Source organism: Delphinus delphis, chromosome 1, assembly GCF_949987515.2.
Source record: "Delphinus delphis chromosome 1, mDelDel1.2, whole genome shotgun sequence".
Classification (NCBI taxonomy): domain Eukaryota; kingdom Metazoa; phylum Chordata; class Mammalia; order Artiodactyla; family Delphinidae; genus Delphinus; species Delphinus delphis.
The window spans coordinates 113,449,533-113,475,430 of record NC_082683.1 but is presented as its reverse complement, the minus strand read 5'-3'; the positions used below and the strand labels follow the sequence as shown (position 1 = coordinate 113,475,430).

General features: G+C 37.9%; 1 protein-coding gene and 1 non-coding gene across 2 annotated transcripts in view; one reads left to right on the top strand and one right to left on the bottom strand.

Annotated features, from left to right (window-relative positions):
• Positions 1-2,773: 2,773 nt before the first annotated feature.
• Positions 2,774-2,880, bottom strand: LOC132416789 (U6 spliceosomal RNA). The gene has a single exon (XR_009517725.1). It is a non-coding gene; the product is annotated as a U6 spliceosomal RNA (small nuclear RNA).
• A 6,301-nt stretch (positions 2,881-9,181) lies between these two features.
• FCRL5 (Fc receptor like 5) overlaps positions 9,182-25,898 on the top strand; it is a 49,648-nt gene continuing 32,931 nt past the window's right edge. Inside the window, exons 1-7 of the mRNA XM_060032223.1 lie at positions 9,182-9,212; positions 16,453-16,473; positions 17,724-17,978; positions 19,054-19,326; positions 19,616-19,900; positions 21,358-21,633; positions 24,315-24,593. Of these exons, the coding sequence (XP_059888206.1) occupies positions 9,182-9,212; positions 16,453-16,473; positions 17,724-17,978; positions 19,054-19,326; positions 19,616-19,900; positions 21,358-21,633; positions 24,315-24,593 (1,420 nt within the window). The remainder of the gene's footprint in view (positions 9,213-16,452; positions 16,474-17,723; positions 17,979-19,053; positions 19,327-19,615; positions 19,901-21,357; positions 21,634-24,314; positions 24,594-25,898) is intronic.

Genomic DNA, 25,898 nt, shown 5'->3' with positions numbered 1-25,898 from the left:
CTCCAAAGAAGGCATACAGATTGCCAAGAGGCACATGAAAAGCTGCTCAACATCATTAAAAATTAGAGAAATGCAAATCAAAACTACAATGAGGTATCACCTCACACCAGTTAGAATGGGCATCATCAGAAACTCTGCAAACAACAAATGCTGGAGAGGGTGTGGAGAAGAGCGAACTTTCCTACTTTGTTTAGTGGGAATGTAAATTTGTATAGCCACTATGGACAACAGTATGGAGGTTCCTTAAAAAACTAAAAATAGAACTACCATATGACCCAGCAATCCCACTCCTAAGCATATACCCAGAGAAAACCATCATTTGAAAAGATACATGCACCCCAACGTTCATTGCATCACTATTTACAATAGCCAGGACATGGAAGTAACCTAGATATCCATCAACAGATGAATGGATAAAGAAGATGTGAGATATATATATATATATATATTGTGTGTGTGTGTGTATACACACACACACACACACACACACACACACACACACTGGAATATTACTCAGCCATGAAAAAGAACAAAATAATGCCATTAGCAGCAACATGGATGGACCTAGAGATTGTCATACTGAATGAAGTATGTCAGACACAGAAAGACAAGTATCGTACATATATATATATAACTGATTCACTTTGCTGTACATGTGAAACTAACACAGCATTGTAAATCAACTATACTCCAATACAAATTTAAAATAAAATAAAAATACTGATTCTGCCAGTACATGAATATGGTATATATTTCCATATGTTTGTTTCATTTTCAATTTCCTTCATTAGTACTTGAACTTTTAAATATACAGGTCTTTCACCTAATTGGTTAAATTTATTCCTGAGTATTTTATTTTTGATGCAGTTGTAAATGGGACTGTTTTCTTTCTTTTTTTTTTTTTTTGCAGTACACAGGTCTCTCACTGTTGTGGGCTCTCCCGTTGCGGAGCACAGGCTCTGGACGCGCAGGCTCAGCGGCCATGGCTCACGGGCCCAGCCTCTCCATGGCATGTGGGATCTTCCCAGACCAGGGCACAAACCCGTGTCCCCTGCATCGGCAGGCGGACTCTCAACCACTGCACCACCAGGGAAGCCCCAGGACTGTTTTCTTTATTTCTCTTTCTGATAGTTTAGTTTATTAGGGTATAGAAATGCAGCAGATTTTTGTATATTGATTTTGTATCCTGAAACTTTACTGAATTCATTTATTATTTCTAACAGTTTTTTTATTAAATCTTTAGGATTTTCTATACATAATATCATGTCATCTGCAAATAGTAAAAGATTTACTTCTTTCTTTCCAGTTTGGATGCATTTTATATCTTTTTATTGCCTATTTGTTCTGGCTAGGACTTCCAATACCATATTGAATAAAAGTGGAGAGAGTGGACATCCTTATCTAGCTCCTGATCATAGAGGAGGTCTTTCAGCTTTTCAGTGTTGAGTATGATGTTAGCTGTGGGCTTGTCATATATGACCTTGATTATGTTGAGGTACTGTTTCCATGCCAACTGTGTTGACAGTTTTTATCATAAATGAACGTTGAATTATTTCAAAAGCTTTTTCTTCATTTATTGAGATTATTAACCTTCATTTTGTTAATGTGGTATATCACATGACTGAATCGTGGATGTAGAACTTGGAACAGCTGTATCCCACAAATTTTGGTACATTTCAATTTTTGTTCATCTCAGAGTTTTTTATTTCTCTTTTGACTTCCCTCTGACCCATTGATTGCTCAGTAGTAAGTTGTGGGTTTTGTTGTTGTTGTTGTTTTTAACATCTTTATTGGAGTATAATTGCTTTACAATGGTGTGTTAGTTTCTGCTTTATAACAAAGTGAATCGGCTATACATATGCATATATCCCCATATCTCCTCCTTCTTGCATCTCCCTCCCATCCTCCCTATCTCACCCCTCTAGGTGATCACAAGCACAGAGCTGATCTCCCTGTGCTATGCAGCTGCTTCCCACTAGCTATCTATTTTACATTTGGTAGTGTATATATGTCCTTGCCACTCTCTCACTTTGTCTCAGCTTACCCTTCCCCCTTCCCTTGTCCTCAAATACATTCCCTATGTCTGTGTCTTTATTCCTGTCCTGCCCTTAGGTTCTTCAGAATCTTTTTTTTTCTTTTTTTAGATTCCATATATATGTGTTAGCATACAGTATTTGTTTTTCTCTTTCTGACTTACTTTACTCTGTATGACAGACTCTAGGTCCATCCACCTCACTACAAATAACTCAATTTTGTTTCTTTTTATGGCTCAGTAATATTCCATTGTATATATGTGCCACATCTTCTTTATACATTCATCTGTCGATGGACACTTAGGTTGCTTCCATGTCCTGGCTATTGTAAATAGATCTGCAATGAACATTGTGGTACATGACTCTTTTAGAATTATGGTTTTCTCAGGGTATATGCACAGTAGTGGGAGTGCTTGGTCGTATGGTAGTTCTATTTTTAGTTTTCTAAGGAACCGCCATACTGTTCTCCATAATGGTGGTATCAATTTACATTCCCACCAACAGTGAAAGAGGGTTCCCTTTTCTCCACACCCTCTCCAGCATTTATTGTTTGTAGATGTTTTGATGATGGCCATTCTAAATGGTGTGAGTTGATACCTCCTTGTAGTTTTGATTTGCATTTCTCTAATGATTAATGATGTTGAGCATCCCTTCATGTGTTTGTTGGCAATCTGTATATCTTCTTTGGAGAAATATCTATTTAGGTCTTCTGCCCATTTTTGGATTGGTTTGTTTGTTTTAAAAATATGGAATGCTTCACGAATTTGCATGTCATCCTTGCACAGGGGCCATGCTAATCTTCTCTGTACCATTCCAATTTTAGTATATGTGCTGCCAAAGCAAGCACAGTAGTATGTTGTTTAATCTCCACATATGTAAATTTTTGTTGTCTTCATGTAATTAATTTCTAGTTTAATATTGTGTTCAGAAAGACACTTGATATGATTTTAATTATCATAAATTTATTAAAACTTGTTTTGTAGCCTAACATATGATCTATCCTGGAAAATATTCCAAGAGCCCTAGAGAAGAATGTGCATTCTGTTATTTTTGAGTGTAACGTTCTGTATATATCTGTTAAGTCCATCTGGCTAACACATCCTTTAAGGCAGATGTTTCCTTATTAATTTTCTTTCTGGTTGATCTATTCACTTATGTAAGTGGGGCATTAAAATCCCCTACAACTATTACTGTCTATTTCTCCCTTTAGGTCTGTTAAAATTTGCTTTATATATTTAGATGCTCCTATGTTGGATGCACAAATATTTATAAATGTATTCTCTTGTTGGATTGACTCCTTTATCATTATGTAATGCCCATCTTTGTCTCTTACTACCGTCTTTGTTTTAAAGCCTATTTTTTCTGATATAAATATAGCTACTCCAGCTTTCTTTTGGTTCTGTTTGCATAGACTGTCTTATTTCATCCTTTCACTTTGAGTCTGTGTGTGTTCTTACATCTAAAATGACTCTCTTGTAGACAGTATATATATATGGATCTTGTTTTCTTATCAGTCAGTCACTCTGTGTATTTTGGTTGGAGCATTTAGTCCATTTACATTTAAAGTAACTATTGATAGGTATGTACATATTGCCACTTTGTTAATTCTTTTCTACTTGTGTTTGTAGTTCTTCTGTGTTCCTTTTTTTCTTCTCTTGCACTCTTCTTTTTTTAATAGCTTCCCAAATTTTATATTATTTTTATTCATTAAGTGAATAATTATTTTAGCTACAAAATATTTAAATATACAAGCAAGTGAAATTATATGTTCAACAAAATTAAATTACAATCATTGATGTGTTTCCAAACATGTTTGTTCTTTTGAATTTATCACACCAAATTTACAAGTGTTAGTTTTTCATCCTAAACAATCTTCACAATGTTTTAGAAATTTAAATGTTATCTTTCAGATAAATTTTAAAATCACCCTGGTGTCTCTGTAAGAGTGTACCAGTTTAAATTATAATTATTTTTAATTGAAGCATAGTTGACTTACAATATTATATTGGTTTCTGGTATACAACATACTTATTCAATATTGTTCTGGATTATACTCCATTTACATTTATTACAAAATAATGGCTACATTTCCTATGCTGTAGAATATAATTATTTATTTTATACATAGTAGTTTCTACCTCTTAATTCCTTACCCCTATCTTGCCCCTTGCCCTTCCCTCTCCTCACTGGTAATCACTACTTTGTTCTCTATAGCTGTGAGTCCTTTTCTGTTTTGTTATATTCGCTTGTTTTGTTTTTAGATTCCACATATAAGTGATGACATACAGTATTTATCTTTCTCTGTTTGACTTATTTCACTAAACATAGTACCCTCTAGGTTCATCCATGTTGCTGCAAAGGCAGAATTTCATTCGTTTTTTTTGGTTGAGTAATATTCCATTATATATATATATATATATATATATATATTCAATATATATACCACATCTTTATTCATTCATAGGTTGCTTCCATATCTTGCCTATTGTAAATAATGCTGCTATGAACATTGGGGTACATGCATCTTTTTGAATTACTGTTTTTGGTTTTTTTATATGTATACCCAGGAGTGGAATTACTGGATCACATGGTAGTTCAATTTTTAATTTTCTGAGGAACCTCCATACTGTTTTCTACAGTGGCTGCACCAATTTACATTTCTACCAACTGTGTACAAGTGTTCCCTTTTCTCCATATCCTTGCCAACATTTGTTATTTGTCTTCTTTTTGATGATAGCCATTCTGACATGTGTGAGGTGATATCTCATTGTGGTTTTGATTTTAATTTTCCTGATGATTAGTGGTGTGTCTGTTGATCATCTGCATTTACTCTTTGGAAGAATGTGTATTGAATTCTTCTGTGCATTTTTAATTCTGTTTTTTGTTGGTTTGTTTGTTTTTGATGTTGAGTTGTATGAGCTTTTTGCAAATATTTTCTCCCATTCAGTAGGTTATCTTTTCATTTTGTTGATGGTTTCCTTTGCTTTGCAAAAACTTTTAAATTTAATTAGGTCCCATTGTTTATTTTTGCTATTGGTTCTTTTCCCTTAGGAGACTGATCCATAAAAATATTGCTGCAATTGATGTCAAAGAGTGTTTTGCCTCTGTTCTCTCCTAACAGCTTTTTCACGTATTACATTTAGGTCTTTAATCTATCTTGAGTCTATTTTTGTATATGGTGTGAGAAAATGTACTAATTTCATTCTTTTACATGTAGCTCTCCAGTTTCCCAGCACCACATATTGAATCTTTTTCTCTTCCTTTGTTGTTTGATGAATTTTTTTTTTACTGTTATGCTTATATTACTCTCTCTCTCTCTCTCTCTCTCTCTCTCGGTATTTACTAAAGGATTGTTTTGTGGTTACCAGGAGGCTTTTGTATAATAACATAACATTCTATTTTAAATTGATAACAACATAAGTTTGATCCCTATATCTCAAAATTTTTACTTTCCACCTCACAGTTTATATCTTTATGTCTTGTATATCCCTTAACTAATGATTGTAATAGTTGTTTTTACTGCTTTTGTCTTTTAATCTTTATACTAGCTTTATGTGATTAAACCACTAAATTTACTATATATTAAACCACTAAACCATTAAACCACTAAATTTACTATATATTTACCTACTATATATTTTCTCTCATATGTTTTCTTGTTAGAAATTAAACTTTTTTTTTTATTTTAAATAAGTCCTCCTAACACTTCTTGTAAGGCCAGTTTAGTGGTGAAAACTCCTTTAGCTTTTGCTTGTATGGAAAACTCTTTCTCTCTCCTTAAATTCTACCAGATAACTTTTCTGGGTTAGAGTATTATTTGTTGGATTTTTATTCTTTGTTTCAACACTTTGAATATATCATTCCACTCCTTTCTGGCCTGCAAAGTTTCTGCTGGAAAATCTACTGTTAGTCTTATGAGTGTTTCTTTATACATAACAAAATATTTCACTCTTGCTGCTCTTTAATATTCTCTCTCTGTCTTTAATTTTGACATTTTAATTATAGTGTGTCTTGGTGTAGTTTTCTTTGGATTCATCTTATTTAAACTCGGAACTTCGTGGATCTGGATGTCTATTTCTTTACCCAGGTTAGGGAAGTTTTCATCCATTATTTCTTCAAGATTTCTGCTATTTTCTCTCTCTCCTCTCCTTCTGGTACACCTATAAGTTGAATGTGTGTCCATTGGGTTTTGCCTCATAAGCTCCTTAAGTTATCTTCACTTTAAAAAAAAAATTACTCAATTTATTTTTTGCTGCTCTGATTGGGTGAGTTCTACGGCCTTGTCTTAAAGTTGACTCATCCTCTTTTATGCTTCATCTAGTCTGCTGTTGAATGTGTCTAGTGTATTTTTCAGTTCAGTTATTGTATTCTTCAGCAGTGATTTCTATTTGGTACTTTCTCATATTTTCCCTCTTTTTGTTGAAGTTTTCCTGTGTCCATCCATTCTTCTCCCCAGGTCAGTGAGCATCATTATGACCATTACTTTGAACATTTTATCAGGTAAATTACTTATCTCTATTTCATTAAGGTTTTTTTTCTTTCTAGGTTTTATCTTGTTCTTTTATTTGGAATATATTCCTCTGTTTCTTTACTTTGCTTGACTCTGTTATGGTTTGTATACAGTAGATGAAATGAAGCCCTCTCCCAATATTGAAGAGTGGCCTCATGTAGGAGATAAAACTTATTATTCAACCCTGCTCCAGCTCTTTGTCATCTCTCAAATCTTTGTGCTTCGTCAAACAGACTACTATATTTTTAAATGCTCCCAGTATTTGAGGATATGCCAAGAACTCTCAGAGTTCCTAAGAGGAGTATCTCAATACCTAGTTTCAAGCTGTTTGGAAGCTCTGTTCTTTTTTCTTAAAATTGTTTTGCCTCTTCAAGGTTTACTGTCTTTCCATACAAATTTTAAAATTGTTTGTTGTGGTCTGGGAAAAAAATGCCATTGGTATTTTGATAGGAATTGCATTAAATCTGTAGATTGTCTTGGGCTAGTATGGTCATTTTAACAATATTAATTCTTCCAATCCAAGAACATGGTATAGCTTTCCATCCACTTGTGTCATCTTCAATTTGTTTCATCGGTGTTTTATAATTTTCTGTATACAGGCTTTTTACCTCCTTAGGTAGGTTTATTCCTAGGTATTTTATTCTTTTTGATTTGATGGTAAATGGGATTGTTTCCTTAATTTTTCTTCTGATAGTTTGTTGTTAGTATCTAGAAATGCAACAGACTTCTGTATATTAATTTTGTATCCTGCAACTTTACTGAATTCATTAATGGGCTCTAGTAGTTTTCTGGTGACATCTTTAGGATTTTCTATCTGTAGTATCATTTCATCTGCAAAAAACTATATGCCAATAAAATAGACAACATAGAAGAAATGAACAAATTCTTAGAAAGATAAAATCTCCCAAGACGGAACCAGGAAGAAATAGAATATATGAACAGACCAATTACCAGTAATAAAATTGAATCAGTAATTTAAAATTTCCCAAAAAATGAAAGTCCAGGACCAGATGGCTTCACAGGTGAATTCTATCAAACATTTAGAGAAGAATTAACACCTATCCTTCTCAAACTATTCCAAAAAATTGCAGAGGAAAGAACACCTCTGAAGTCATTTTATGAGACCAACATCACACTACCAAAACCAGACAATGATATCACAAAAGAAGAATTGCAAGCCAGATGAAATAAAATTTGTATTTTAAGGCAAGAAAAGAAAAAATGACCAGTGAGATTAAAAATATCCAATTCACCAATTAGAATATGAAAAGATGTTCAATTGCATAATTCACCAGGGACATGAAAATTAAAACTGCATTAAGATAATCCTAGCACAGTGTCTAAAGTTTACAAGAGTATAATACCAATATCAGTAAATATTTTACAGCAACAAGAACTCTTACACACTGGTTGATAAGGTAGGAATTAGCACAACCACTCTCCAAAATAATTTAGCAGTACCTTCTAAACTGAGCCTTCTAAAATAATTTTAAGAGCCAGGAATTCTTCTCCCAGGTATATAGTCAACAGATATGTGTGCCCACATGCACCGAGAGACCTATACAAGAATATATGTAGCAGAGCTATTTGTATTAGCTTCAAAAGCAAGTAAAAGCTCTTTGTTCCCTTGAGGTCTTCTGCTGGACTGAGATGGAATAATCTCTATTTACCCTTACATGTTTTTCTTGTCTCAGAATGAAGTAGGTAGGATATAACATAATATATGTAAGGTGATATGCATTTGCAGATATGAGATTAAATGTCCCCTTAAGAAGACCAAGGTATGGACTCAGAAAGAAAGGGTGGGGAAAACTATTTGAAAATAAGGAACTGGCATTTCTCATGGCAGCTAATGTCTTAGTGATCTTTGCTGTCAGTATACCAGGATGGAAACTTGAGTTTTAAAAAGTTATAAAATCAATTCACAAACATAGTAATTTTTTAAAAGTTAAACAGTATAGAAAGACATAAAATAAAATGTCTCTTTCCCATCCATAGTTCTTCAAATATAACCACTATTTTAGGTATACTTTCCAGGAAATAAAAAAGAATACTTTGTCAGTTTATACACACATGTACTCTATTTTTTACATCTACCCCAATGTGTTATTACTACAAATACCAATCTACTCCTCACTTTTTTCTCTTCACATTAATCAAGGTTGTCTTGCCTTCTTATATGTGCAACTTTATCTCATTCTTAATGTCTGCATTTTATGTCATTGTTTAGATGTATCAGAATATTCTTAAGCAGTCCTATTATGTTGCTTCAAGTGTTTTGGCTATTATGAATAATGTCACAAAAACATTATTTTAGAGCTATCTTCCATACTTTCCTTAAGGTATTTTCCAAGCAATAGAAATGTGGGGTCAAGGATATGAGCTTTTTAAAAACCCTAACATTTATTTTTTCACTTTGATCACTGGGCAGGAAACTTTGATTAGTAGTTAAGGATGGGTACTTCCACTTCCTTTTTTCTAATTTACTAATGCATCCTGCTCTTTGAAAAAGCTGTTTCTCAGATGTCTTCCTTGGCGCTACTGTGACAGTGTACAACTAACTGTAAGATCAAGGCCAAACCTGGTATTCCTGAGAAAACCTCTCTTTTGGTCTCAGCCCTGGGCAGGCCAAGTCTTCATGCTGCTGTGGGTATCACTGCTGGTCCTGGGTAAGTAGAACAGCTCAACGTGGGCCCTGGGTGGGGTTGGGACAGCACCTCTCTACCATGGACCTGGCCTTTTCTTGGGGCTCAGCCCCTGCTCAGAGATTCTTTTCTGCCTGGGGAGATTATATTCTCTGGCTTCACTGTATAGCTCAGCGATTTCTCCCTTGAGGCTGAAAGAGTGGTCAGAGCTTCAACTTTACAAAGAAGGAAACCACAGTGACCACAACACTTAAGGGTTTATTCATTTTTTTCTACAACAAATATTACTTGATAAAGTCCAGAAAATGTATTATGTTTGCTTGTTCATATTGTCTCATTCAGAGAAGACCCTAGTTTTCTCTCTGCAGAGGAAGAGTGTTTATCCCTTGTATGACAATGCCAGAACATGGTGCTGGACATGGGAAGGAAAGTTTTCTAATACAAAAGATGTCTCCTTCTTTTGCACACAAATGCAAACCACAGCTGTGATTGTCAGATAAAGAACACAGGGAGGGGGAGACAAAGACCGAGACTCACAGGGAGAAGTGGGCAAGGCAAGGGAAAAACCTGATTCATGACATTCTTTCTTTTTCCCTCCAGGTTTATTGAAGTATAGTTGACAAATAAAAATTGTATATATTTAAGATGTACGAGATGTTTTGATATACATATATTTTACAGTAATAACAACAATCAGCTAGTTAACATTTCTCTCACTTCACATAATTACCGTGTGTGTGTGTGTGTGTGTGTGTGTGTGTGTGTGTGTGTGTGGTAAGAACACTCAGAATGAACTCTCAGCAAATTTCAACAAAACATTATTAGTCACCATACTCTACATTAGATATCCAGTACTCCTTCGTCTTACAACTGAAAGTTCATTTCCTCTGACCAACATCTCCCCAGTTCCCCTACATCCTACTCACTGCCTGGCAAACACCATTTTATTCTCTGCTTTTGTGAGTTCAACTTTTTCAGATTCTACATGTAAGTGAGATCATGCAGTATTAGTCTTTCTCTGGCTTATTTCATTTAGCATAATGTCCTGTAGGTTTATCTATGTTTTCACAATGGCAGGATTTTTTTCTTTTTCTTAAAGCTGAATAATATTCCGTTGCATATATATATATGCAACGGAATATTATTATACACCACATTTTCTTCATCCATTAATCAGTTGACAGACACTTAGATTGTTTCAATATTTTAGCTACTGTGAATAATGCTGCAATGAATATGGGAATGCAGGAATCTCATCAAGATACTGATTTTATTGCCTTCAGATACATACCCAGAAGTGGGATTGCTAGATCATATGATAGTTTTACTTTTATTTTTTTTAGGAACTTCCATACTGTTTCTGCATAATGACTGTGTGAATTTATATTCTTACCAACAGTGTACAAGGTTTCTTCGTCAACACTTGTTATCTTTTTGTCTATTTGGTCTATCTTTTGTCTATTTTGCCATTCTAACTGGTGTGAGGTGTTATCTCCTGGTTTTGATTTGCACTTCTCTGATGATTATTAATGTTGAGCATCTTTTTATATACTTTTGGACACTTTTATGTCTTCTATTAAGAATATCTATTTATGTCCTTAACTGTATTTTAATCAGGTTATTTGTATTTTGCTGTTGATTTGTTAGAGTTCCTTAGACATTTTATATATTAACCCCTTATTGGATATATGGTTTGCATATATTTTCTCCCATTTCATAGGTTACTCTTTATATTGTTGTTTCCTTTGTTGTGCAAAAGCTTTTACTTTTGATGCAATCCCATTTGTTTTAGTTATTACTTTTGTTGCCTATGCTTTTGGGGTTATATCCAAAACTCATGTCCCAGATCAATGCCAAGAAGCTTTCTCCCTATGTTCTCTTTTAGTAGTTTTACAGTTTCAGGTCATATATTTAAGTCATTAATTTACTTTGAATTGATTTTTGTACATGGTGATATATAAGGATCCAATTTTTTTTTTCATGTGGATATTCAGTGTTTGTAGAATGATTTACAGGAAGAATTATTCTTTCCCCCTTGTGTGTTTTTGGCACTCCTTTTGAAGATCAGTTGGCTATAAAAGTGTGGACTTATTTCTGGGCTCTCTGTTCTTGATCCATTGATCTGTGTGTTTATTTTTATGTTAGCTTTGATTACCATAGCTTTGTAATAAAATTTGAAGTCAGGGAGTATAATGCCTCCAGTTTTGTTCTTCTGGTTCAAGATAGTTTTAGCTTTTGGGGGTCTTTGTGTACCTATTTCAGTTTTTTTCTTTGTGATTACTATGGGACCTTATAAAATATAACAGACAATTTAAGTTAAGAAATGTATTTCAATCACATATTAAAACTCTACACTTTTAGTTCTCCCCCCCATTTTGTTATGGATATCACAATTTACATATTTTGTATTGTATATACATTAACAAATTGTTTTAGCTATAGTTATTTTTAATACTTTTGTCTTTTTAAACTCTTTTCACTGGAATTAATTGTGATTTATATACCATTATATAGGATGCTATGGTCTGAATGTTTGTTTCCCCTCAAACTTCATATGTTAAAATTTTGACACCGAAGGTGATAGTATTAGGAGATGGTGGGACGTTTGGGAGATAATTATGTCATGAGGGCAGAACCATCATGAAAGAGATTAGTGCCCTTGTAAAAGAGGCCAAAAAGAGCCCTCTTATGCTTTCTTCCATATGAGATTATAGTGAAAATATAGCTGTCTATGATGAAGTGCACTGTACTGGAGATGAGTCTGCCAGTGCTTTGATATCGGACTTTCCAGGCTCCAGAGCTTTGAGAAATAAATTACTGCTGTTTATAAGCTACCCAGTATGGCATTTTTTTCATAGCAGACTGAATAGAATAAGACCCAGTATTCAGAGTAGTCTGAATATAACTATACTGATCTTCCTCAATTCATGATGAGGTTATGTCTTGATAGACTCACTATAAGTAGAAAATACCATAAGTCTAAAATGCATTTAATACACCCAGCCTACTGAATATCATAGCCTAACCTAAACTGCTTTAAGCATGCTCAGAACACTTACATTAGCCTACAGTTGGGCAAAATCATCTAACACAAATCCTATTTTATAGTAAAGTATTGAATAGTTCATGTAATTTATTGAATATTGTACTGAAAGTGAAAAACAGAATGACTGTATAGATACAGAATTGTTGTAAGTTTACCCTTTTGACTGTGTGGCTGACTGGGAGCTCTGGCACACTACTGCTGCCCAGCATCACAGGAGAGTATCATACCACATATTGCTGGCCCAGGAAAAGATCAAAATTCAAAGTTCAAAGTATGGTTTCTACCAAATGTGTATTGCTTTTGCACCATCACAAAGCTGAAAAATCATAAGTCAAACCATATATATACTCACCTTTAACAGTGAATTTTATAATTTCATGTGTTTTCATGTTGCTAGTTAGTGTTCTTTAATTTCAACTTGATGAACTTCCTTTAGCTTTTCTTTACAACAGGTTTTATGGTAGTTAACTTTCCCAGCTTTTGTTTATCTTGGAAAGTCTTTATCTCGCCTTCATTTTCAAAGGACAGATTTGCCATGTATCGTACTTTGGGTTGGCAGGGTTTTTTTCTTTCAGTATTTTAATTATCCCACTCTCTCATGATCTGCAATTTTTCTACTGATAAATCCACTGTACGTTTATTAGGGTTCCCTTGTGTGTGATGAGTTGCTGTTCTTCTGCTGATTTCAAAACTTTCTCTTTGTCTTTGACTTTTGAGAGTTTGATTATAATATGTCTTGGACTTTTGATGTCTAGCTTATTTGGGATCCTTTGGGAATCATGGATCTAGATGTTCAATTCCCTCCCTAGATTTGGGAAGTTTTTAATTATTTCTTTAAACAGTCTTTCACTCTTATTCTCTGCTCCTTCTGGGACTTCAATAATGCATATATTGATTGGTTTAATGTTATCCCATAAACCACCTAGGTCATCTTCACTCTTTTTTGGTCTTCTTTCTTTTTGTTCCTCTAACTGGGTAATATGAAACGGCTTGTCTTTGAATTTACTGATTCTTTCTCCTGCATGATCACTTCTGCTATTGAAGGTGTCTATTGAATTTTTCAGCTTAGTCATTGTATTCTTTAGCTCCAAGATTTTTGTTTTGGTTCTTTTTTATGTTTTCTATTTCTTTGTTAAACTTCTCATTTTGTTTATCTATTGTTTGCGGATTAATTTACTTGTATGCTTTTTCTTATAGTTCATCGAGCTTCTGTAAGACTATTATTTTGAAATGTTAGTCAAGCAGTTCATGGATCGTTAGGGGAGTTACTGGAGCTTTATTAGTTTCCTTTGATGTTGTCATATTTGCCTGAAAAATATGATCTGTGTAGCTCTGCATTGGGGTCTGTGAATTTAGAAAAGCAGACACTCTTTCTGGTATTTACTTGTTTGAACTGTTAAATACTCTTGCTTCTTCCATGAACTTATAGGATTGCCTCCAGGATCATGGTTGAGCTTGGCTGGAGCTGGATCTCATGGTTATTGCTGGGTCTGCATTTGGGTCTGAAGTTGGCAAGCCTGTTACCAAGGGCATGGATGGGTGTGATTTCTGCTAGATCCCTGAGCATTCTCTCATTGGGTTGTTTGGCTGGTCCCTGGGAAGTCAGGACTTCCCTGAACTTCAGTAGAGTGGTACTGGAGTTTGGTCACAGGATGGCTTTAGGACCACAGTCAAGTTCAAGACATGAAGTTCTGTTGTCAGGGATGCCTACAGGTGTGGCTTTCACTGGGTCCCTGGGTAGAACCCTGGACAGGCAAAACTGCTTTGGACTACAGTAGAGTGTGACTGGATCTCAGTCACAGAACTGCTTCAGAAATAGAACTCAGGTCTGAGGCTGGTGGGCTTGCAACCAAGAGCATGGATGAGCATGAATTCCTCGGCAGAAAAGGCTGGTGGCAAGACAATGGACAAGTGGAGCTAGAGTTGAGTTTACAGGAGAATAAGGCAGCTTTCATTCTGTAGCTGGGATCATAGTCAGTGAGTCTTCTACCAGCGCATGTGCTTGTCTTCTCAAAGTGGCCCTCCTTGGTCTTGGGCTCCAATGGGGTTTCACAATCTCTAGATCTCAAAGCTCTCAGTTTTTGTTTGTAGATGGCTGCCAAAACTTTGTTTCTGTAGAGGGTGGAGACAAAGACTAGAGACCTCCTCTTCTACCATCTTGTTCATGTCACTCCCAACATGTGACATTCTCTTTGTGCCTGTGGGTGTGTATAAGTCTATCAATTCACACATATCAACTGGTTCTTTTTTTACCAAAGTTGAAAATATTAGAATAAAACATATTTGTTCAACAAATTATTTAGTAACATTAATACACAGCACTATGCTAGGTGCTGAGAATGATGGGAAGACACGGGAGGCAGCATTTCTGTGCTTAGGAAGCTCATGATATAGAAGGACCTTCAACAAGGCCAATGTACAAGAAATATCTATGTAACAAGATCTCAGTTAAACAATTGTCCAAGCAAAGTTACCAATGATCGTAAAAGTGGTTAAAAACTATATGCCAAGTAGCTGGTAATGACTTCATGAAACAGATAGACGGTAGGAGATGGAAGGGGCAGGGAAGAGGTGCAGCACAATGTGAGAAAAAAAGACCCCATAGTTGGAAGCTGCATGGAATACTCCAGAAATAGGAAGCACATCCTTGTGTGGCACCAAAACAAAGGAGCAGGATAGGGTAATGGCCAGTAACATGTGCTTTGGGGTCAAACAGGATGGGTTCAAATAAATGGGTTAAAAACTCAATTCTGCCGTTAACAGCTACTTAAACAGTTTCTGGTCTGTAAAATGGGGATAATCATAGAACTTTCCTCATAGGGATAGTTAAGAAGATTACATGAAATAATGTATGTGAATATCTACCACAGAGAATACACTCAGAAAAATATTAGCTACTTACAAAACAATACAAATCCATGGTGCCAAGATATTTAGAAAATGGCAAATAATCCATTGCTCTGATTATAACACTTAGGTTTGGATTATTTCTCATCATCCCCATGTGGACAGAGATAATATCCCTTTTGCTCACTGCTGGATTTCCATTGTCTTGTCCAGTTCCTAGATACAGTTGGCATTCCACAAATTTCTGTTGAATGAATGAATCAAATCTGTCCCTCATCTGGAATGTGTAATCAGTTTACAAACTAGTCAATTTTGCCTCCTCTGCCTCTCCAATACCCCTTTCTCAAACCCGTATTCTCCCAAGTAGAGATACTTACTAACTTAGTACTTTAATTAATTCATTACTCAATAAATGTTTATGAAATGTCTCTTATAAGCCAGGCACTGTTATAAATTCTGCGTGATATTTGGTGAACATGAGAAGTCCCTGCTTTCACATAGCTTCTATTCTAGAGAAGGGAAAGTAAACAAACAAAGTAAACAAGCAAATAAGATAATTTCAGATAAACATTCTGAAGAAAATTAAATATCATCATCTCTTGCTCTGCCTTCCCTCCAGTCCTTCTGCTTTACTTCTGCCAGAGTGCTCCAATAAGTTACAACTTTTAATCTTGTCACTTTCCTACTTGAAACGTTTCCATGGCTCTCTGTTACTTTTATGATGAAACCATAGCTACATACCATCCATAACTTAGGCCCTGCCTATCTGTCTAATTTGATTTCCCCTAAACTCTCTACCTTCCAGGACCACTCCTGCATTCAACTTCTAAACACCAGTGATATTTCTTCACATCTGTGCCCTTTCTGTCTTAATTATACCCCCCATCAGCTCTTGCCACACACAAACACCTTTGCCCGGCTGACTCCTATATTCTCATTCATTCTTCTCAAGCATCACTTCCTTCAGGTATCTTTCATGGTCCACCCACCCTCTTTGCCACACACTGACTCACATACACAGACCTTGCATACTGGGATGGGTGACCCTTCTGCCTTCAAGATGCCCATGTGTATTTCTGTTACTGCACTTATACCCTGTATTATAATTATATTATTTTGCTTAGGGTTTCTATTTATCCCACCAATCAACTTCTTTTATCAGATACCATTTTTTTATTCATCTTTTTTATTCACGCTTTAGTCCAAGCACAATGACCAGTATAAATAGACATTTGACAAATGACTATTACATTAAAAAATAAATTTTAATGAAAGAAATAATAAATGAATGAAAAAAAAAACAAGCTTTCCCTTTGAAAAGCCAAAGATTCCTTGCTCTGTGCTCATCTCTGGCTCTTTATATTTTTACAGCTCCTGTCAGTGGACAATTTGGTGAGTTCTCCTTTCTTATGTACTTCAGTGTCCCTGGATAAGAGTGTCTCCCTAATAAATATGAAATATTTGTGATGATTGCCTGAGGATCTCTAATATCTCCTGTTTCTCTTGCTGAGGTCGGCAAAGATGTGAAAATGTCACCTGGTCTATTGGCATTGCCTAAGAGCCAGGATAGCCATGTGGTCATCCTCTGACCCTCCCTGGAAGAAGCAGCAAATGTACAAGCAACTCCTGGCCTTCACTAGGTCCTGCACTTACTCCTATTGCAAATGGACCCCAGATAACAAGGCAGGACATCTTAACTCCATATCAAATGCACAGGACTTGGGATAAGACGTTTTCCAATCAACAAGCCTGCAAAACTTCTCTGAAAACATCACACTGTGCAGATACCAGTGGGAATGTTGCCTTCTCTGAAGTTTTAGGAGTAAAATCCTCCAGGAAATGTGTGGGGAGCATAAGAACATCCAACAAATGGTCCCTTAAAAGAAAGAAATACACAAAAAGAGGAGATTGAGGGAGGAGACAAATTGTCTGTATCCCACATTTTTTTTAAGTTCTAACACTTAATTGCCAATCTTTTGGGTCAGAGTATTTTGGCTATTTGAGGACTCATAAATAGCAAGAACTCACTACCACCTCTCTCCTGTCCAAAATCAGCTGCCCAGTGTTTCATCCTTAATTAGATCACCTCTGGATTCTAGCTAACAACTTGTCCATTCTTTGCTCTACCACAATTAGCTATGATGGGATTTTTCTGGGCATTTCCTGGACATGATCTATAAGATGAAGGTGTTAGACAAGTTAATCTCTCAAGCTTTTTCCAGTGCCAAAATCTTAATATGATTTATCCTTTTTTGGAAAGTGCAAAATTGTGATTTTAACAACTCCCTGGGAAGTTCTTATGAGTTTATGAACATGATGAAGTGGCAGGGGCAGGGGATGACATTTCCCAGGATCCAATTCCATAACAGACTAACCTACCATTTTTTTCCCATTGACATTTGGCAGTGAACCTTTCCTGGTATCACCCTCTTGAAATCATTTTGCTCATTGTCATCCCCTCAGCAATCACTTTCTGCTGGGTGAGTGCTTTGGTTGAAACACAGACTTGAGCAATCAGTGACCTTCCCAGGGGGGTTTCTTAGGGATTCTCCAAAGCCAGGACCTCCAGTCTGGGCCTCACAAACCACTGTGATGGGGACTGCAGGCCACTCCACCTCAGATTCTTTCTCTTTCATCCACAGCAACTGAAGCAAAATCTGTAGTTTTCCTCCATTCTCCATGGACCACTGTCTTCCAAGGAGAGAATGTGACACTGACTTGCAAAGCATTTCACTTGGATGCATCAGAGAAAATAAAATGGTACCGTTGGTATCTTATGGAAAAAATACAAAGTGAAACCTCAGGAAACACCCGTGAGGTCCATGAATCTGGAGATTACAGATGCCAGGCCCAGGACTCACCCCTGAGTAATCGTGTGGGCTTGCTCTTTTCTCCAGGTGGGAAAGAAATGAAAGAAAAAAGTTTAGTAATAATAAAGTTACCCAGAACTCAGCTAGATTTACTAATTCAAAAGCTATAGAAATAGGGCCCAGGAATTTATATATTTTACAAGCTGCTCGGGAAAAAGGAAATTTGAGAAGCAATTTATCTGAATGGTTTCTGAAACTATGTATAGTTTGAGGCTTATAAAATTTATTAGGAATAATAATTTACATGAGGATTTGTTAATATTTGACAGATAGATAGATAGTTATATAGATAGACAGAAATTTCCATTTCTGTCCTAAAGCCACCTGTTTTGAGTTGAAGCAGTATCTTTCTAGTTATAATGCTCTTTAATTTAGTGAACAAGGAAGCAGTATAGTAGCAAAGAGCTAAGAGCTTCTTTGACCTGACAATTCCCCTCTTAAGAATTTACCTACTGAAATAATCATAGATATATACAACCAAAATTGAAGAACATTAAATGGTCAAGAAAAGAAAACTCATTAAATGAATTACCTTACTGCCATTGTAGGAAAACTTTGTGGTCATTGAAAACCAGATTAGGGAATGATATTGATGACATAGGAAAGTGTTCATAGCAAAGTAAGTGAAAAGCAAGTTATCAAGTAGATAAATATTTTAATTTCATAAAAAGAAAAGAAATACACACAGACTCTCATATACATGTACATAGAAAAAAGAACTTGAAAAAATCTGGGTGGTGTGATGATAAGATTAATTTATATTTCCGTTTACAAAATTTTCTCAAACATATGTGTTCCTTTTAAAACCAGAAAAAAAGAGGGATTTCCCAGGTGGTCCAGTGGTTTGGACTCTGCACTTACATTTCAGGGGCACGGGTTTGATCTCTGGCTGGGGAACTAAGATCCTGCAAGCCGCACATCATGGCCAAAAAATAAAATATAAAATAGATAGATAGATCGATAAGACCAGAAAAAAAGAAATGATAATTATTTTAAGAATCCTTTTTCCTAGTCCCTCTCTTATAAAATCTATTGGAATAATAATGAAAAGAAGGGAGAAACAATCAGATGAAACAGACAACTCTCCATGTGTTTCCTACAGCCAACCTGATCCTGCAGGCTCCACTTGATGTGTTTGAAGAAGAATCTGTAATTCTGAGATGCCGAGCAAAGGCAAACACAGTACTGAAAACTATAAAGCTGTACAAGAATGAAAAAGTCCTGGAAGATCACACTGTGGAGATACCAGTGGGAATGTTGACTGACTTCCATATTCATCAGGCAAGTCTGAAGGACAACGGCAAATATCACTGTACTGGAGTTAAGGAAGATGATCAGTTGGTTTCTTCAAACTCGGTCAAAATCGAAGTCCAAGGTAAAGCCTTCATTATTTTGTGAAATAGGTTAGTCTAAAGGAGGACCCCTGAGATTGTAGAGGATAAAGAGGGTGGACTGTAATACCATTGAACCTCAGGGCACAGTCCTACAAGGAACAGAGAAAGTATTACTGTGCTTTGGGCTGAAGGATATTAGTAATCAAAGGTGGCATCTCTTCTGCCTGCTTTTGTATGCTCTGCTTGCTCGTGCTGAGGATGAACTGTGTTTTTCTCCAGAGCAGTTACAAGCCTCACTGCTCCAGGGACTGTTTTGATTCTTCTCTCTAGAGCTGTTTCCACGTCCTGTGCTGAGAGCCAGCTCCACCCAGCCCACTGAAGGAGGAGCAGTGACTCTGACCTGTGAGACCCAGCTCTCTCCACAGAGGCCAGATGTCCAGCTCCAGTTTCACTTCTTCAGAGACAGAAGGTCCCTGGGGTCAGGCTGGGGAAGCTCTCCAGAATTCTGGATCCACACCATATGGAGAGAAAACTCAGGGTCTTACTGGTGCCAGGCACAGAGCATGAATCCCTCTGTCCAGAAACAGAGCCAGAGATTACAGATACAGGTGAAAAGTAAGTGTTAGTGAGGTGAGACCTGCTAAGACTGGGGCTGGGAAGAGCCGGGCAGAGTGGCACAACAGTTGTTTATTTTTTTCTTTCAATCCCATGAGATACAACTCTTTCTTTTTCTTCCGAAGTTTCTCTTCCTTGACACCATTTTTTTTTCCTGGTAGGCCTATAGGCATAAGCCATGGGCTGTGGCAGAGCCCTCCGACTGGGCTGGATGGACTCTGCTCAGCCAGATGGACAGATTCCTAGAATGCTAGATCCCTGGAGCAGAGCACTTAAGAATAAAAAAACAAAGGACAGGAGATTGGGGAGTAAATAGTTTCAACTTGCTGTCTTTAAGGATGGTGTTTTATCCACGATTACTTTTCCCTACATCTCTGAAACTGTGTAGGTCCTCATGCATGAGTGCTAACCAATTGTCAAATGCCTCTTCTGATTAAATTTGACCCATCTCATAGGAGACGTGTTTGAGCATTAGGAAAGATGCAGATCTGGGGTGCATACTTTCCTGAATGAGGAAGGGGTGAAAGTGGTAGCATTCTCCATAAATTCACTCCCATTCCTAAACAAAAAAGAAGGTTCTATGTTTCTTCTACACTATCCAGAATTTATTAATCTTTGTTCTCCAGTCACAGTCAACAGGTTTTCCTTAGGTCCCTGGTTTGGACTGGAAAATTGAAAGGAAGTGGAGAGGGTGTTACCCAACAGTTGCAAAATAGTAATTTCTAGCATAGGATCTCCCCTAGCATAATTGATGGAACCCCAGTCTCAAACCCTACTCCCTCTCTGTTCCCAGGTATCTTCCCTTGTTCTTCAAGCCCCCAGGATGACTCAGAAAGGCACTGCCCTAAGCCAACATCCTAGTGTAAAACCACAACCACCTGGAGTATAGAACACTTTCATCACAGATTTTCCCAGTTTTAGGAGGACTGTTATGTGTCCACATCCTCTGATCATCTAACTGACTGGCAGAGGTGTTAAGAAGTGCTTATTCCAGGGCAAGCTTTCTGTATATGCCAATGATTGATTTCCAGCTAGCCATTGCAGTTGTCACAGCTTCAGAACAAGCACCTCTGATGGCAGGTCTTCCTGTCCCCTTCACCATCCACCACTTCCCCCACAAGCAACACCACTGTTGGGCACCGGGTGTAATTTCTAGAATGATTAGTCCATGTTCTAACAGGTAGGGCATGAGGGGAGGGTGGGCAGGGTTGCCTCTTTTTCTTGTGCCAGATGCTCCACAATTTCATTAGGGAGTTGAAGTTCTCCCAAACCATGGATGGACCACAGTCGCTCCACCACTTTCTCCCTCGTCCCAAGGAACAAGCCCAATTCTACTCCAGGCCAACTTCCCATCGGGTCAGCAGACTTAGCCCTTCCCATTCTGAGACTCTTCTTCTATGACTCATTCTGTGACACCCCAATACCAAGAATCCCACATGTCATTTTTATTCATTTAGAAGTTGTTCCTGACATCCGTATATACCCTCGCCCAGAGTTGGTGTTTGAAGGGCAGGAGCTGGTGCTCATCTGTTCAGTAAATGGAGTTCCAGGCCCCATCACAGTTTCTTTGTACAGCAAATTCAAGCTGAGGACAGAAAGAAAGCTTCACACTTCCTCAGAAACAGAATTCAAGATCCCTGTGGTGCAAAAAAGCCATGATGGAGAGTATTATTGTGTTGCCAGCAATAGTCGTTCCTCCTTCCGCAGTGACCCAGTGACCATCAATGTGAAAGGTATGTCTGCCAGATATTGTCTGAAGGATGGCTTTTCAAACTTCGTGAAAACCACAAGGTGGTTGGGTGGGAGTGAATGTTGATAGTTGCCAATAATTTACTACTCTGAATAATCTACCAGAAGTTAGAGACTAACAGGAGTGGGATTTAGGGATAGAAGGAGTTATGGGAGCTTTTGGAAACTCCTAGAAATGGAGGTCAGAGAAAGTACTCAGTGATTGGCATATGTCTGGACTCTTCATATTTACAAATTACTTTTTAGCTTAAATGCAGTGGCTCCTGGGATAAAGCCAGAACAAACAGAATTTTAGAACTGGAACAATCTGGGGCCATGTGTCTTCGTAAGCCTCATTGATTTAAGGATGTGCAGGGATTCCCTCCCTCCCACTACCTCGTTGTCTCTTTTAGTTCCAAATGACACATCCTTTCACCACCCTCAGGGCTCCTAGGGCACAGGATATTGGGAAGAATGAGATAGAGTTCCAGATCTTCCCTGTGAAACCAAGGGAGCCTCTCTTTCAATTCTGTATCAGTTTTATCATGAGGCTGAAATCCTGAGGACCCCAGACCCCTATAGTAGAGGAACATCCCTAAATCTCTCTGCCCACAGAACATTCTGGGAATGACTCCTGTACTCAGACAATGACCTGGGGACCCAGGCAGTGAGGAGAGGCCACTCTCCATCAGAAGTGAGTTAAGTCTGACCACCAGAAGTCACAGGATCAGGTTGTTTGTTACCCCACAATCTAAAGACTGCAGCTTCAGAAATTCACAGGCTTTTGGTTCACATGGCACCACGGCAGGTTCATTGCCTCTGCTTGGCAGATCTGAGCTCCTTCCTGTGACCACACTCTCAGGAATTCCTTACAGTGAATCATCAACAGTAAAATACACAGTCTGACCAAAACTCTCCTAACACAGCTGTGAAAATTTGTCAGGGTCCGGATGCTGTCAGAGTTCACCATTATTTGGTTTAGATGATACGCAGTCTTTGATTTTTCTGTCAATCAAAAAAAAAATAGTCCAGCGATTCCTGGGTCTAATCTTCCTGTTACTGAATCCCAACAAATCTCTACTCCCTTACCTACTTCCTGCTTCTTCCCCAATTCATCTATATTAGTTTGCTCAGGCTGCCATAACATAATACCACAGACTGGGTGGTTTAACAACAGAAATTTATTTTCTCACAGTTCTGGAGGTTAAAAGTCCAAGATCAGGTGCCAGTAAGATTGGTATTTAATCAGGGCTCTCTTTCTGGCTTGTGGTAGGCCACCTTATCTCTGTGTCCTCACATGACCTTTCCTCTGTGCCCTGGGAGAGAGAGAGGCCTCTCTCTTCCTCTTCTATGAGGACACCAGTCCCATCTGATTAGGGCCCCACCCTTATGACCTCATTTGACATTTATTTCCTTAAAGGCCCTATCTCCAAATACAATCATATTGGAGATTAGGGCTTCAACATATGTATTTGGAAGGGACACAGTTCAGTCCATAACACCATTCTAATATCCCCATTGGTTCCCAGGCCTTTGAACAACTGTCTCTATCTTGTGGGCCTCATCTTTCAACAAGTTCAGATACCATCACACCCCTTAATATGTCTGCAGCATCTGTCTCTCTCCTCCTCCTTGGTCCCTGGCATCTACAGAATTCACTGTTTTTCTCTTTTCTTTCTTTATCCTTCAAATCCCCAGATGCTTGAGTTTCCAATCAATCTTAGTAGTTCTCAAATCATTTCTCTATCCCAGAGTTGTGGAGATATCTGTTGTTCCAATCAACAATTAATTATTGGCAATAACCAATGTGCAAATCCATGTAGGATACAGACAGGTAGCAACATCACAGTTACTCCAACCATGTAACTATGGTTACTGCACCACCCCAAACTACACCACCTACTTTACCAGTATCTGATGCCATCTTACACTGAAAGCTATTAAGGTAGTTGTGGTAGTGAGAGGAAAATAACTTCTGTAGAGCCCTATGCTGTTTTCTTCATTGGTGGCAAACTCCAGTTCCACTTTCAAGGAGATGATATGATTCAGCATTAGACCATGAGTAAGGAGACAGACTCAGGTCCTATCTGGCCCTGAAAACAGCCCGCTGAGGGACTACAGGTGGATCTCCTAACCTTTTCCTGACTCAGTTTTCTCACCTGTAAATAGAGAGGGTCAGGCTGGATGCAGGGAGAGTGTAGGAACAGAGGAGAGCATCCTGGAAGAGTATGTGAATCTGGAACAGAAATGGACCAAGGGCAGAGGCCTGAGGCCAATCCCAGTAAAGAGAGAAATGTAGAGCAGGGACTGATAAGAAGACTCAGAGAGGCTTGGCAGGTGAGGGAACAGGTCTTCCATGGTCATATGGCAAAGGGAAGGGACAAGGTAAATCTGTCAGTCTGGTGGAAGCAAAATAAGAGACTTCTTCCCAGAGAACATCATTTCCTCTGGAAAACAAGAATGAGGGTCACCTAACAAAGGGAGACAGGAGAAGAGAAGGGCCAGGTCTGATGGGAAAGGAGAAGACCAGCATGGAAAACAGGAGAGAGCTGGCGAGAAAAGCCTGGGAGGCACTGGGCTGCCCTGAGGGCCAGTGGACTTCAGACTGGACATCTCACTAGCCACTGATTGAAAGCTCCAAGAAGTGTCAGATGCACCTGTTTGACTAAGTGTTTCTTTCCCTCAGTCCCCGTGTCTCAACCTGTCCTCACCCTCAGCCCTCCTGGGACCTGGACTTTTGTGGGAGATGAGGTGAGCTTTGACTGTGAAGCTCAGAGAGGTTCTCTGCCCATCTGGTATCAGTTTTTTCATGAAGGTGTGCTGCTCATGAAGATAGAAGCTACTTTATGGAGAACAATGTCCTATAGATTCTTTCTGACTGAAGAGCATTCTGGGAACTACTACTGCACAGCTGACAATGGCCTTGGCCTCCAGAGCAGTGAGACCCTGAGACTCTCTGTCACCAGTAAGCTCTGGATTCCTGTCAGTGACCCATCCCTGACGCTCTCACACCAACCTTTTCAGAGGTCTGCATGGATCTTCCAGTTTCCTACCCCAGTCAACCTCATGCCTGTCTTGGTTCCCTTCTTATAGAACCAGCTATCTGTGGGCCTTAATCTCACCCATCCCTGGCTCAGCCAGACCCCTATGATAGCTCAGCACCTTCCCCAGCTTTTACCAAATGAATTTGTTTTCTCAAATTATCTTCTCAGGCCCTGTATATTCAGTCTCCAAGCCAATTTCTCTTAACTCCATGCACAGAAGCATCTCATATTTCCCCAATAACACTTACATATTAATTTAGCTACAAGCACAGTCATATGGGCATATAGTGGGCAAGACCTTACTTTCTCCAAAGTGTTCTCAAGCAATTCAAGCTCTTCCAGTAGGTTTAAAGAGGGCTGAAGGTGAAGGGAAGGGAGGAAATTGCTTCCTGGAAACCAGCTCATTTGTTTTCTGGGGTTTCCGTGATCCTTTGACTTAACCCAGTAAAATAAGTGTCATTTCATTGTATTATGTTTTTAAATTTTTTGTTGCAGTATGACATACATTTATAAAGGTATACGAACCATAGTTGTACAGATCATGGTTTCCCATGGAACCATGAAAAAGTGTCATTTTAGGGGCAAATTTGCTTCTGTTTACACTTGGAATCTTTGTTTAGTAGAGAGTGAAAGTTCAGTTTTCTTTTCAGAGAAGAGAAATATAAATAGAAAAATCTTGAATCTGGTATATCAGATCATTTTAGGTCAGAAGAAAAAAACCCTGATGTCTCCAGTGGGTGAGGGTTTGTTAAGGATATCCAGGGATTAAAAAACAACAACAACAACAAAACAAAAAACAGGAAAGACATTATATTCAGATTCATGGAATAAGAACTGGGAGATCTCTCAGAATTCAACTTATTTCTCAAAAACAGATTATACTGATGTCTGAGGATCTAGAAGCTTTCATTATTCTCTACTCCTAAGCCCATCAGCTATTTCCTTTCTATGTCCTTCTGACCCATTGTTCTTACTGCTCCTAAGTGCTTTCCACCCTCATTCTTATGACTCTATCTTATAACTTATTTTTACTCAAAACTCCTGTTAATTTCAGCATTGACTGCCTTGGACTTCTAGGTATGACATCCTGCTCTGTATTTCAGCGTCTGCCCCAACTGCCAAAGCGGTGCTTCCAACTAGTCTAACTAGTCAAGCAGCCTAGCTCTAAGACACCTCATAGGCCACTGGCAAGTCTATACATAGAATGTTCTTAAACCAACTGCTCA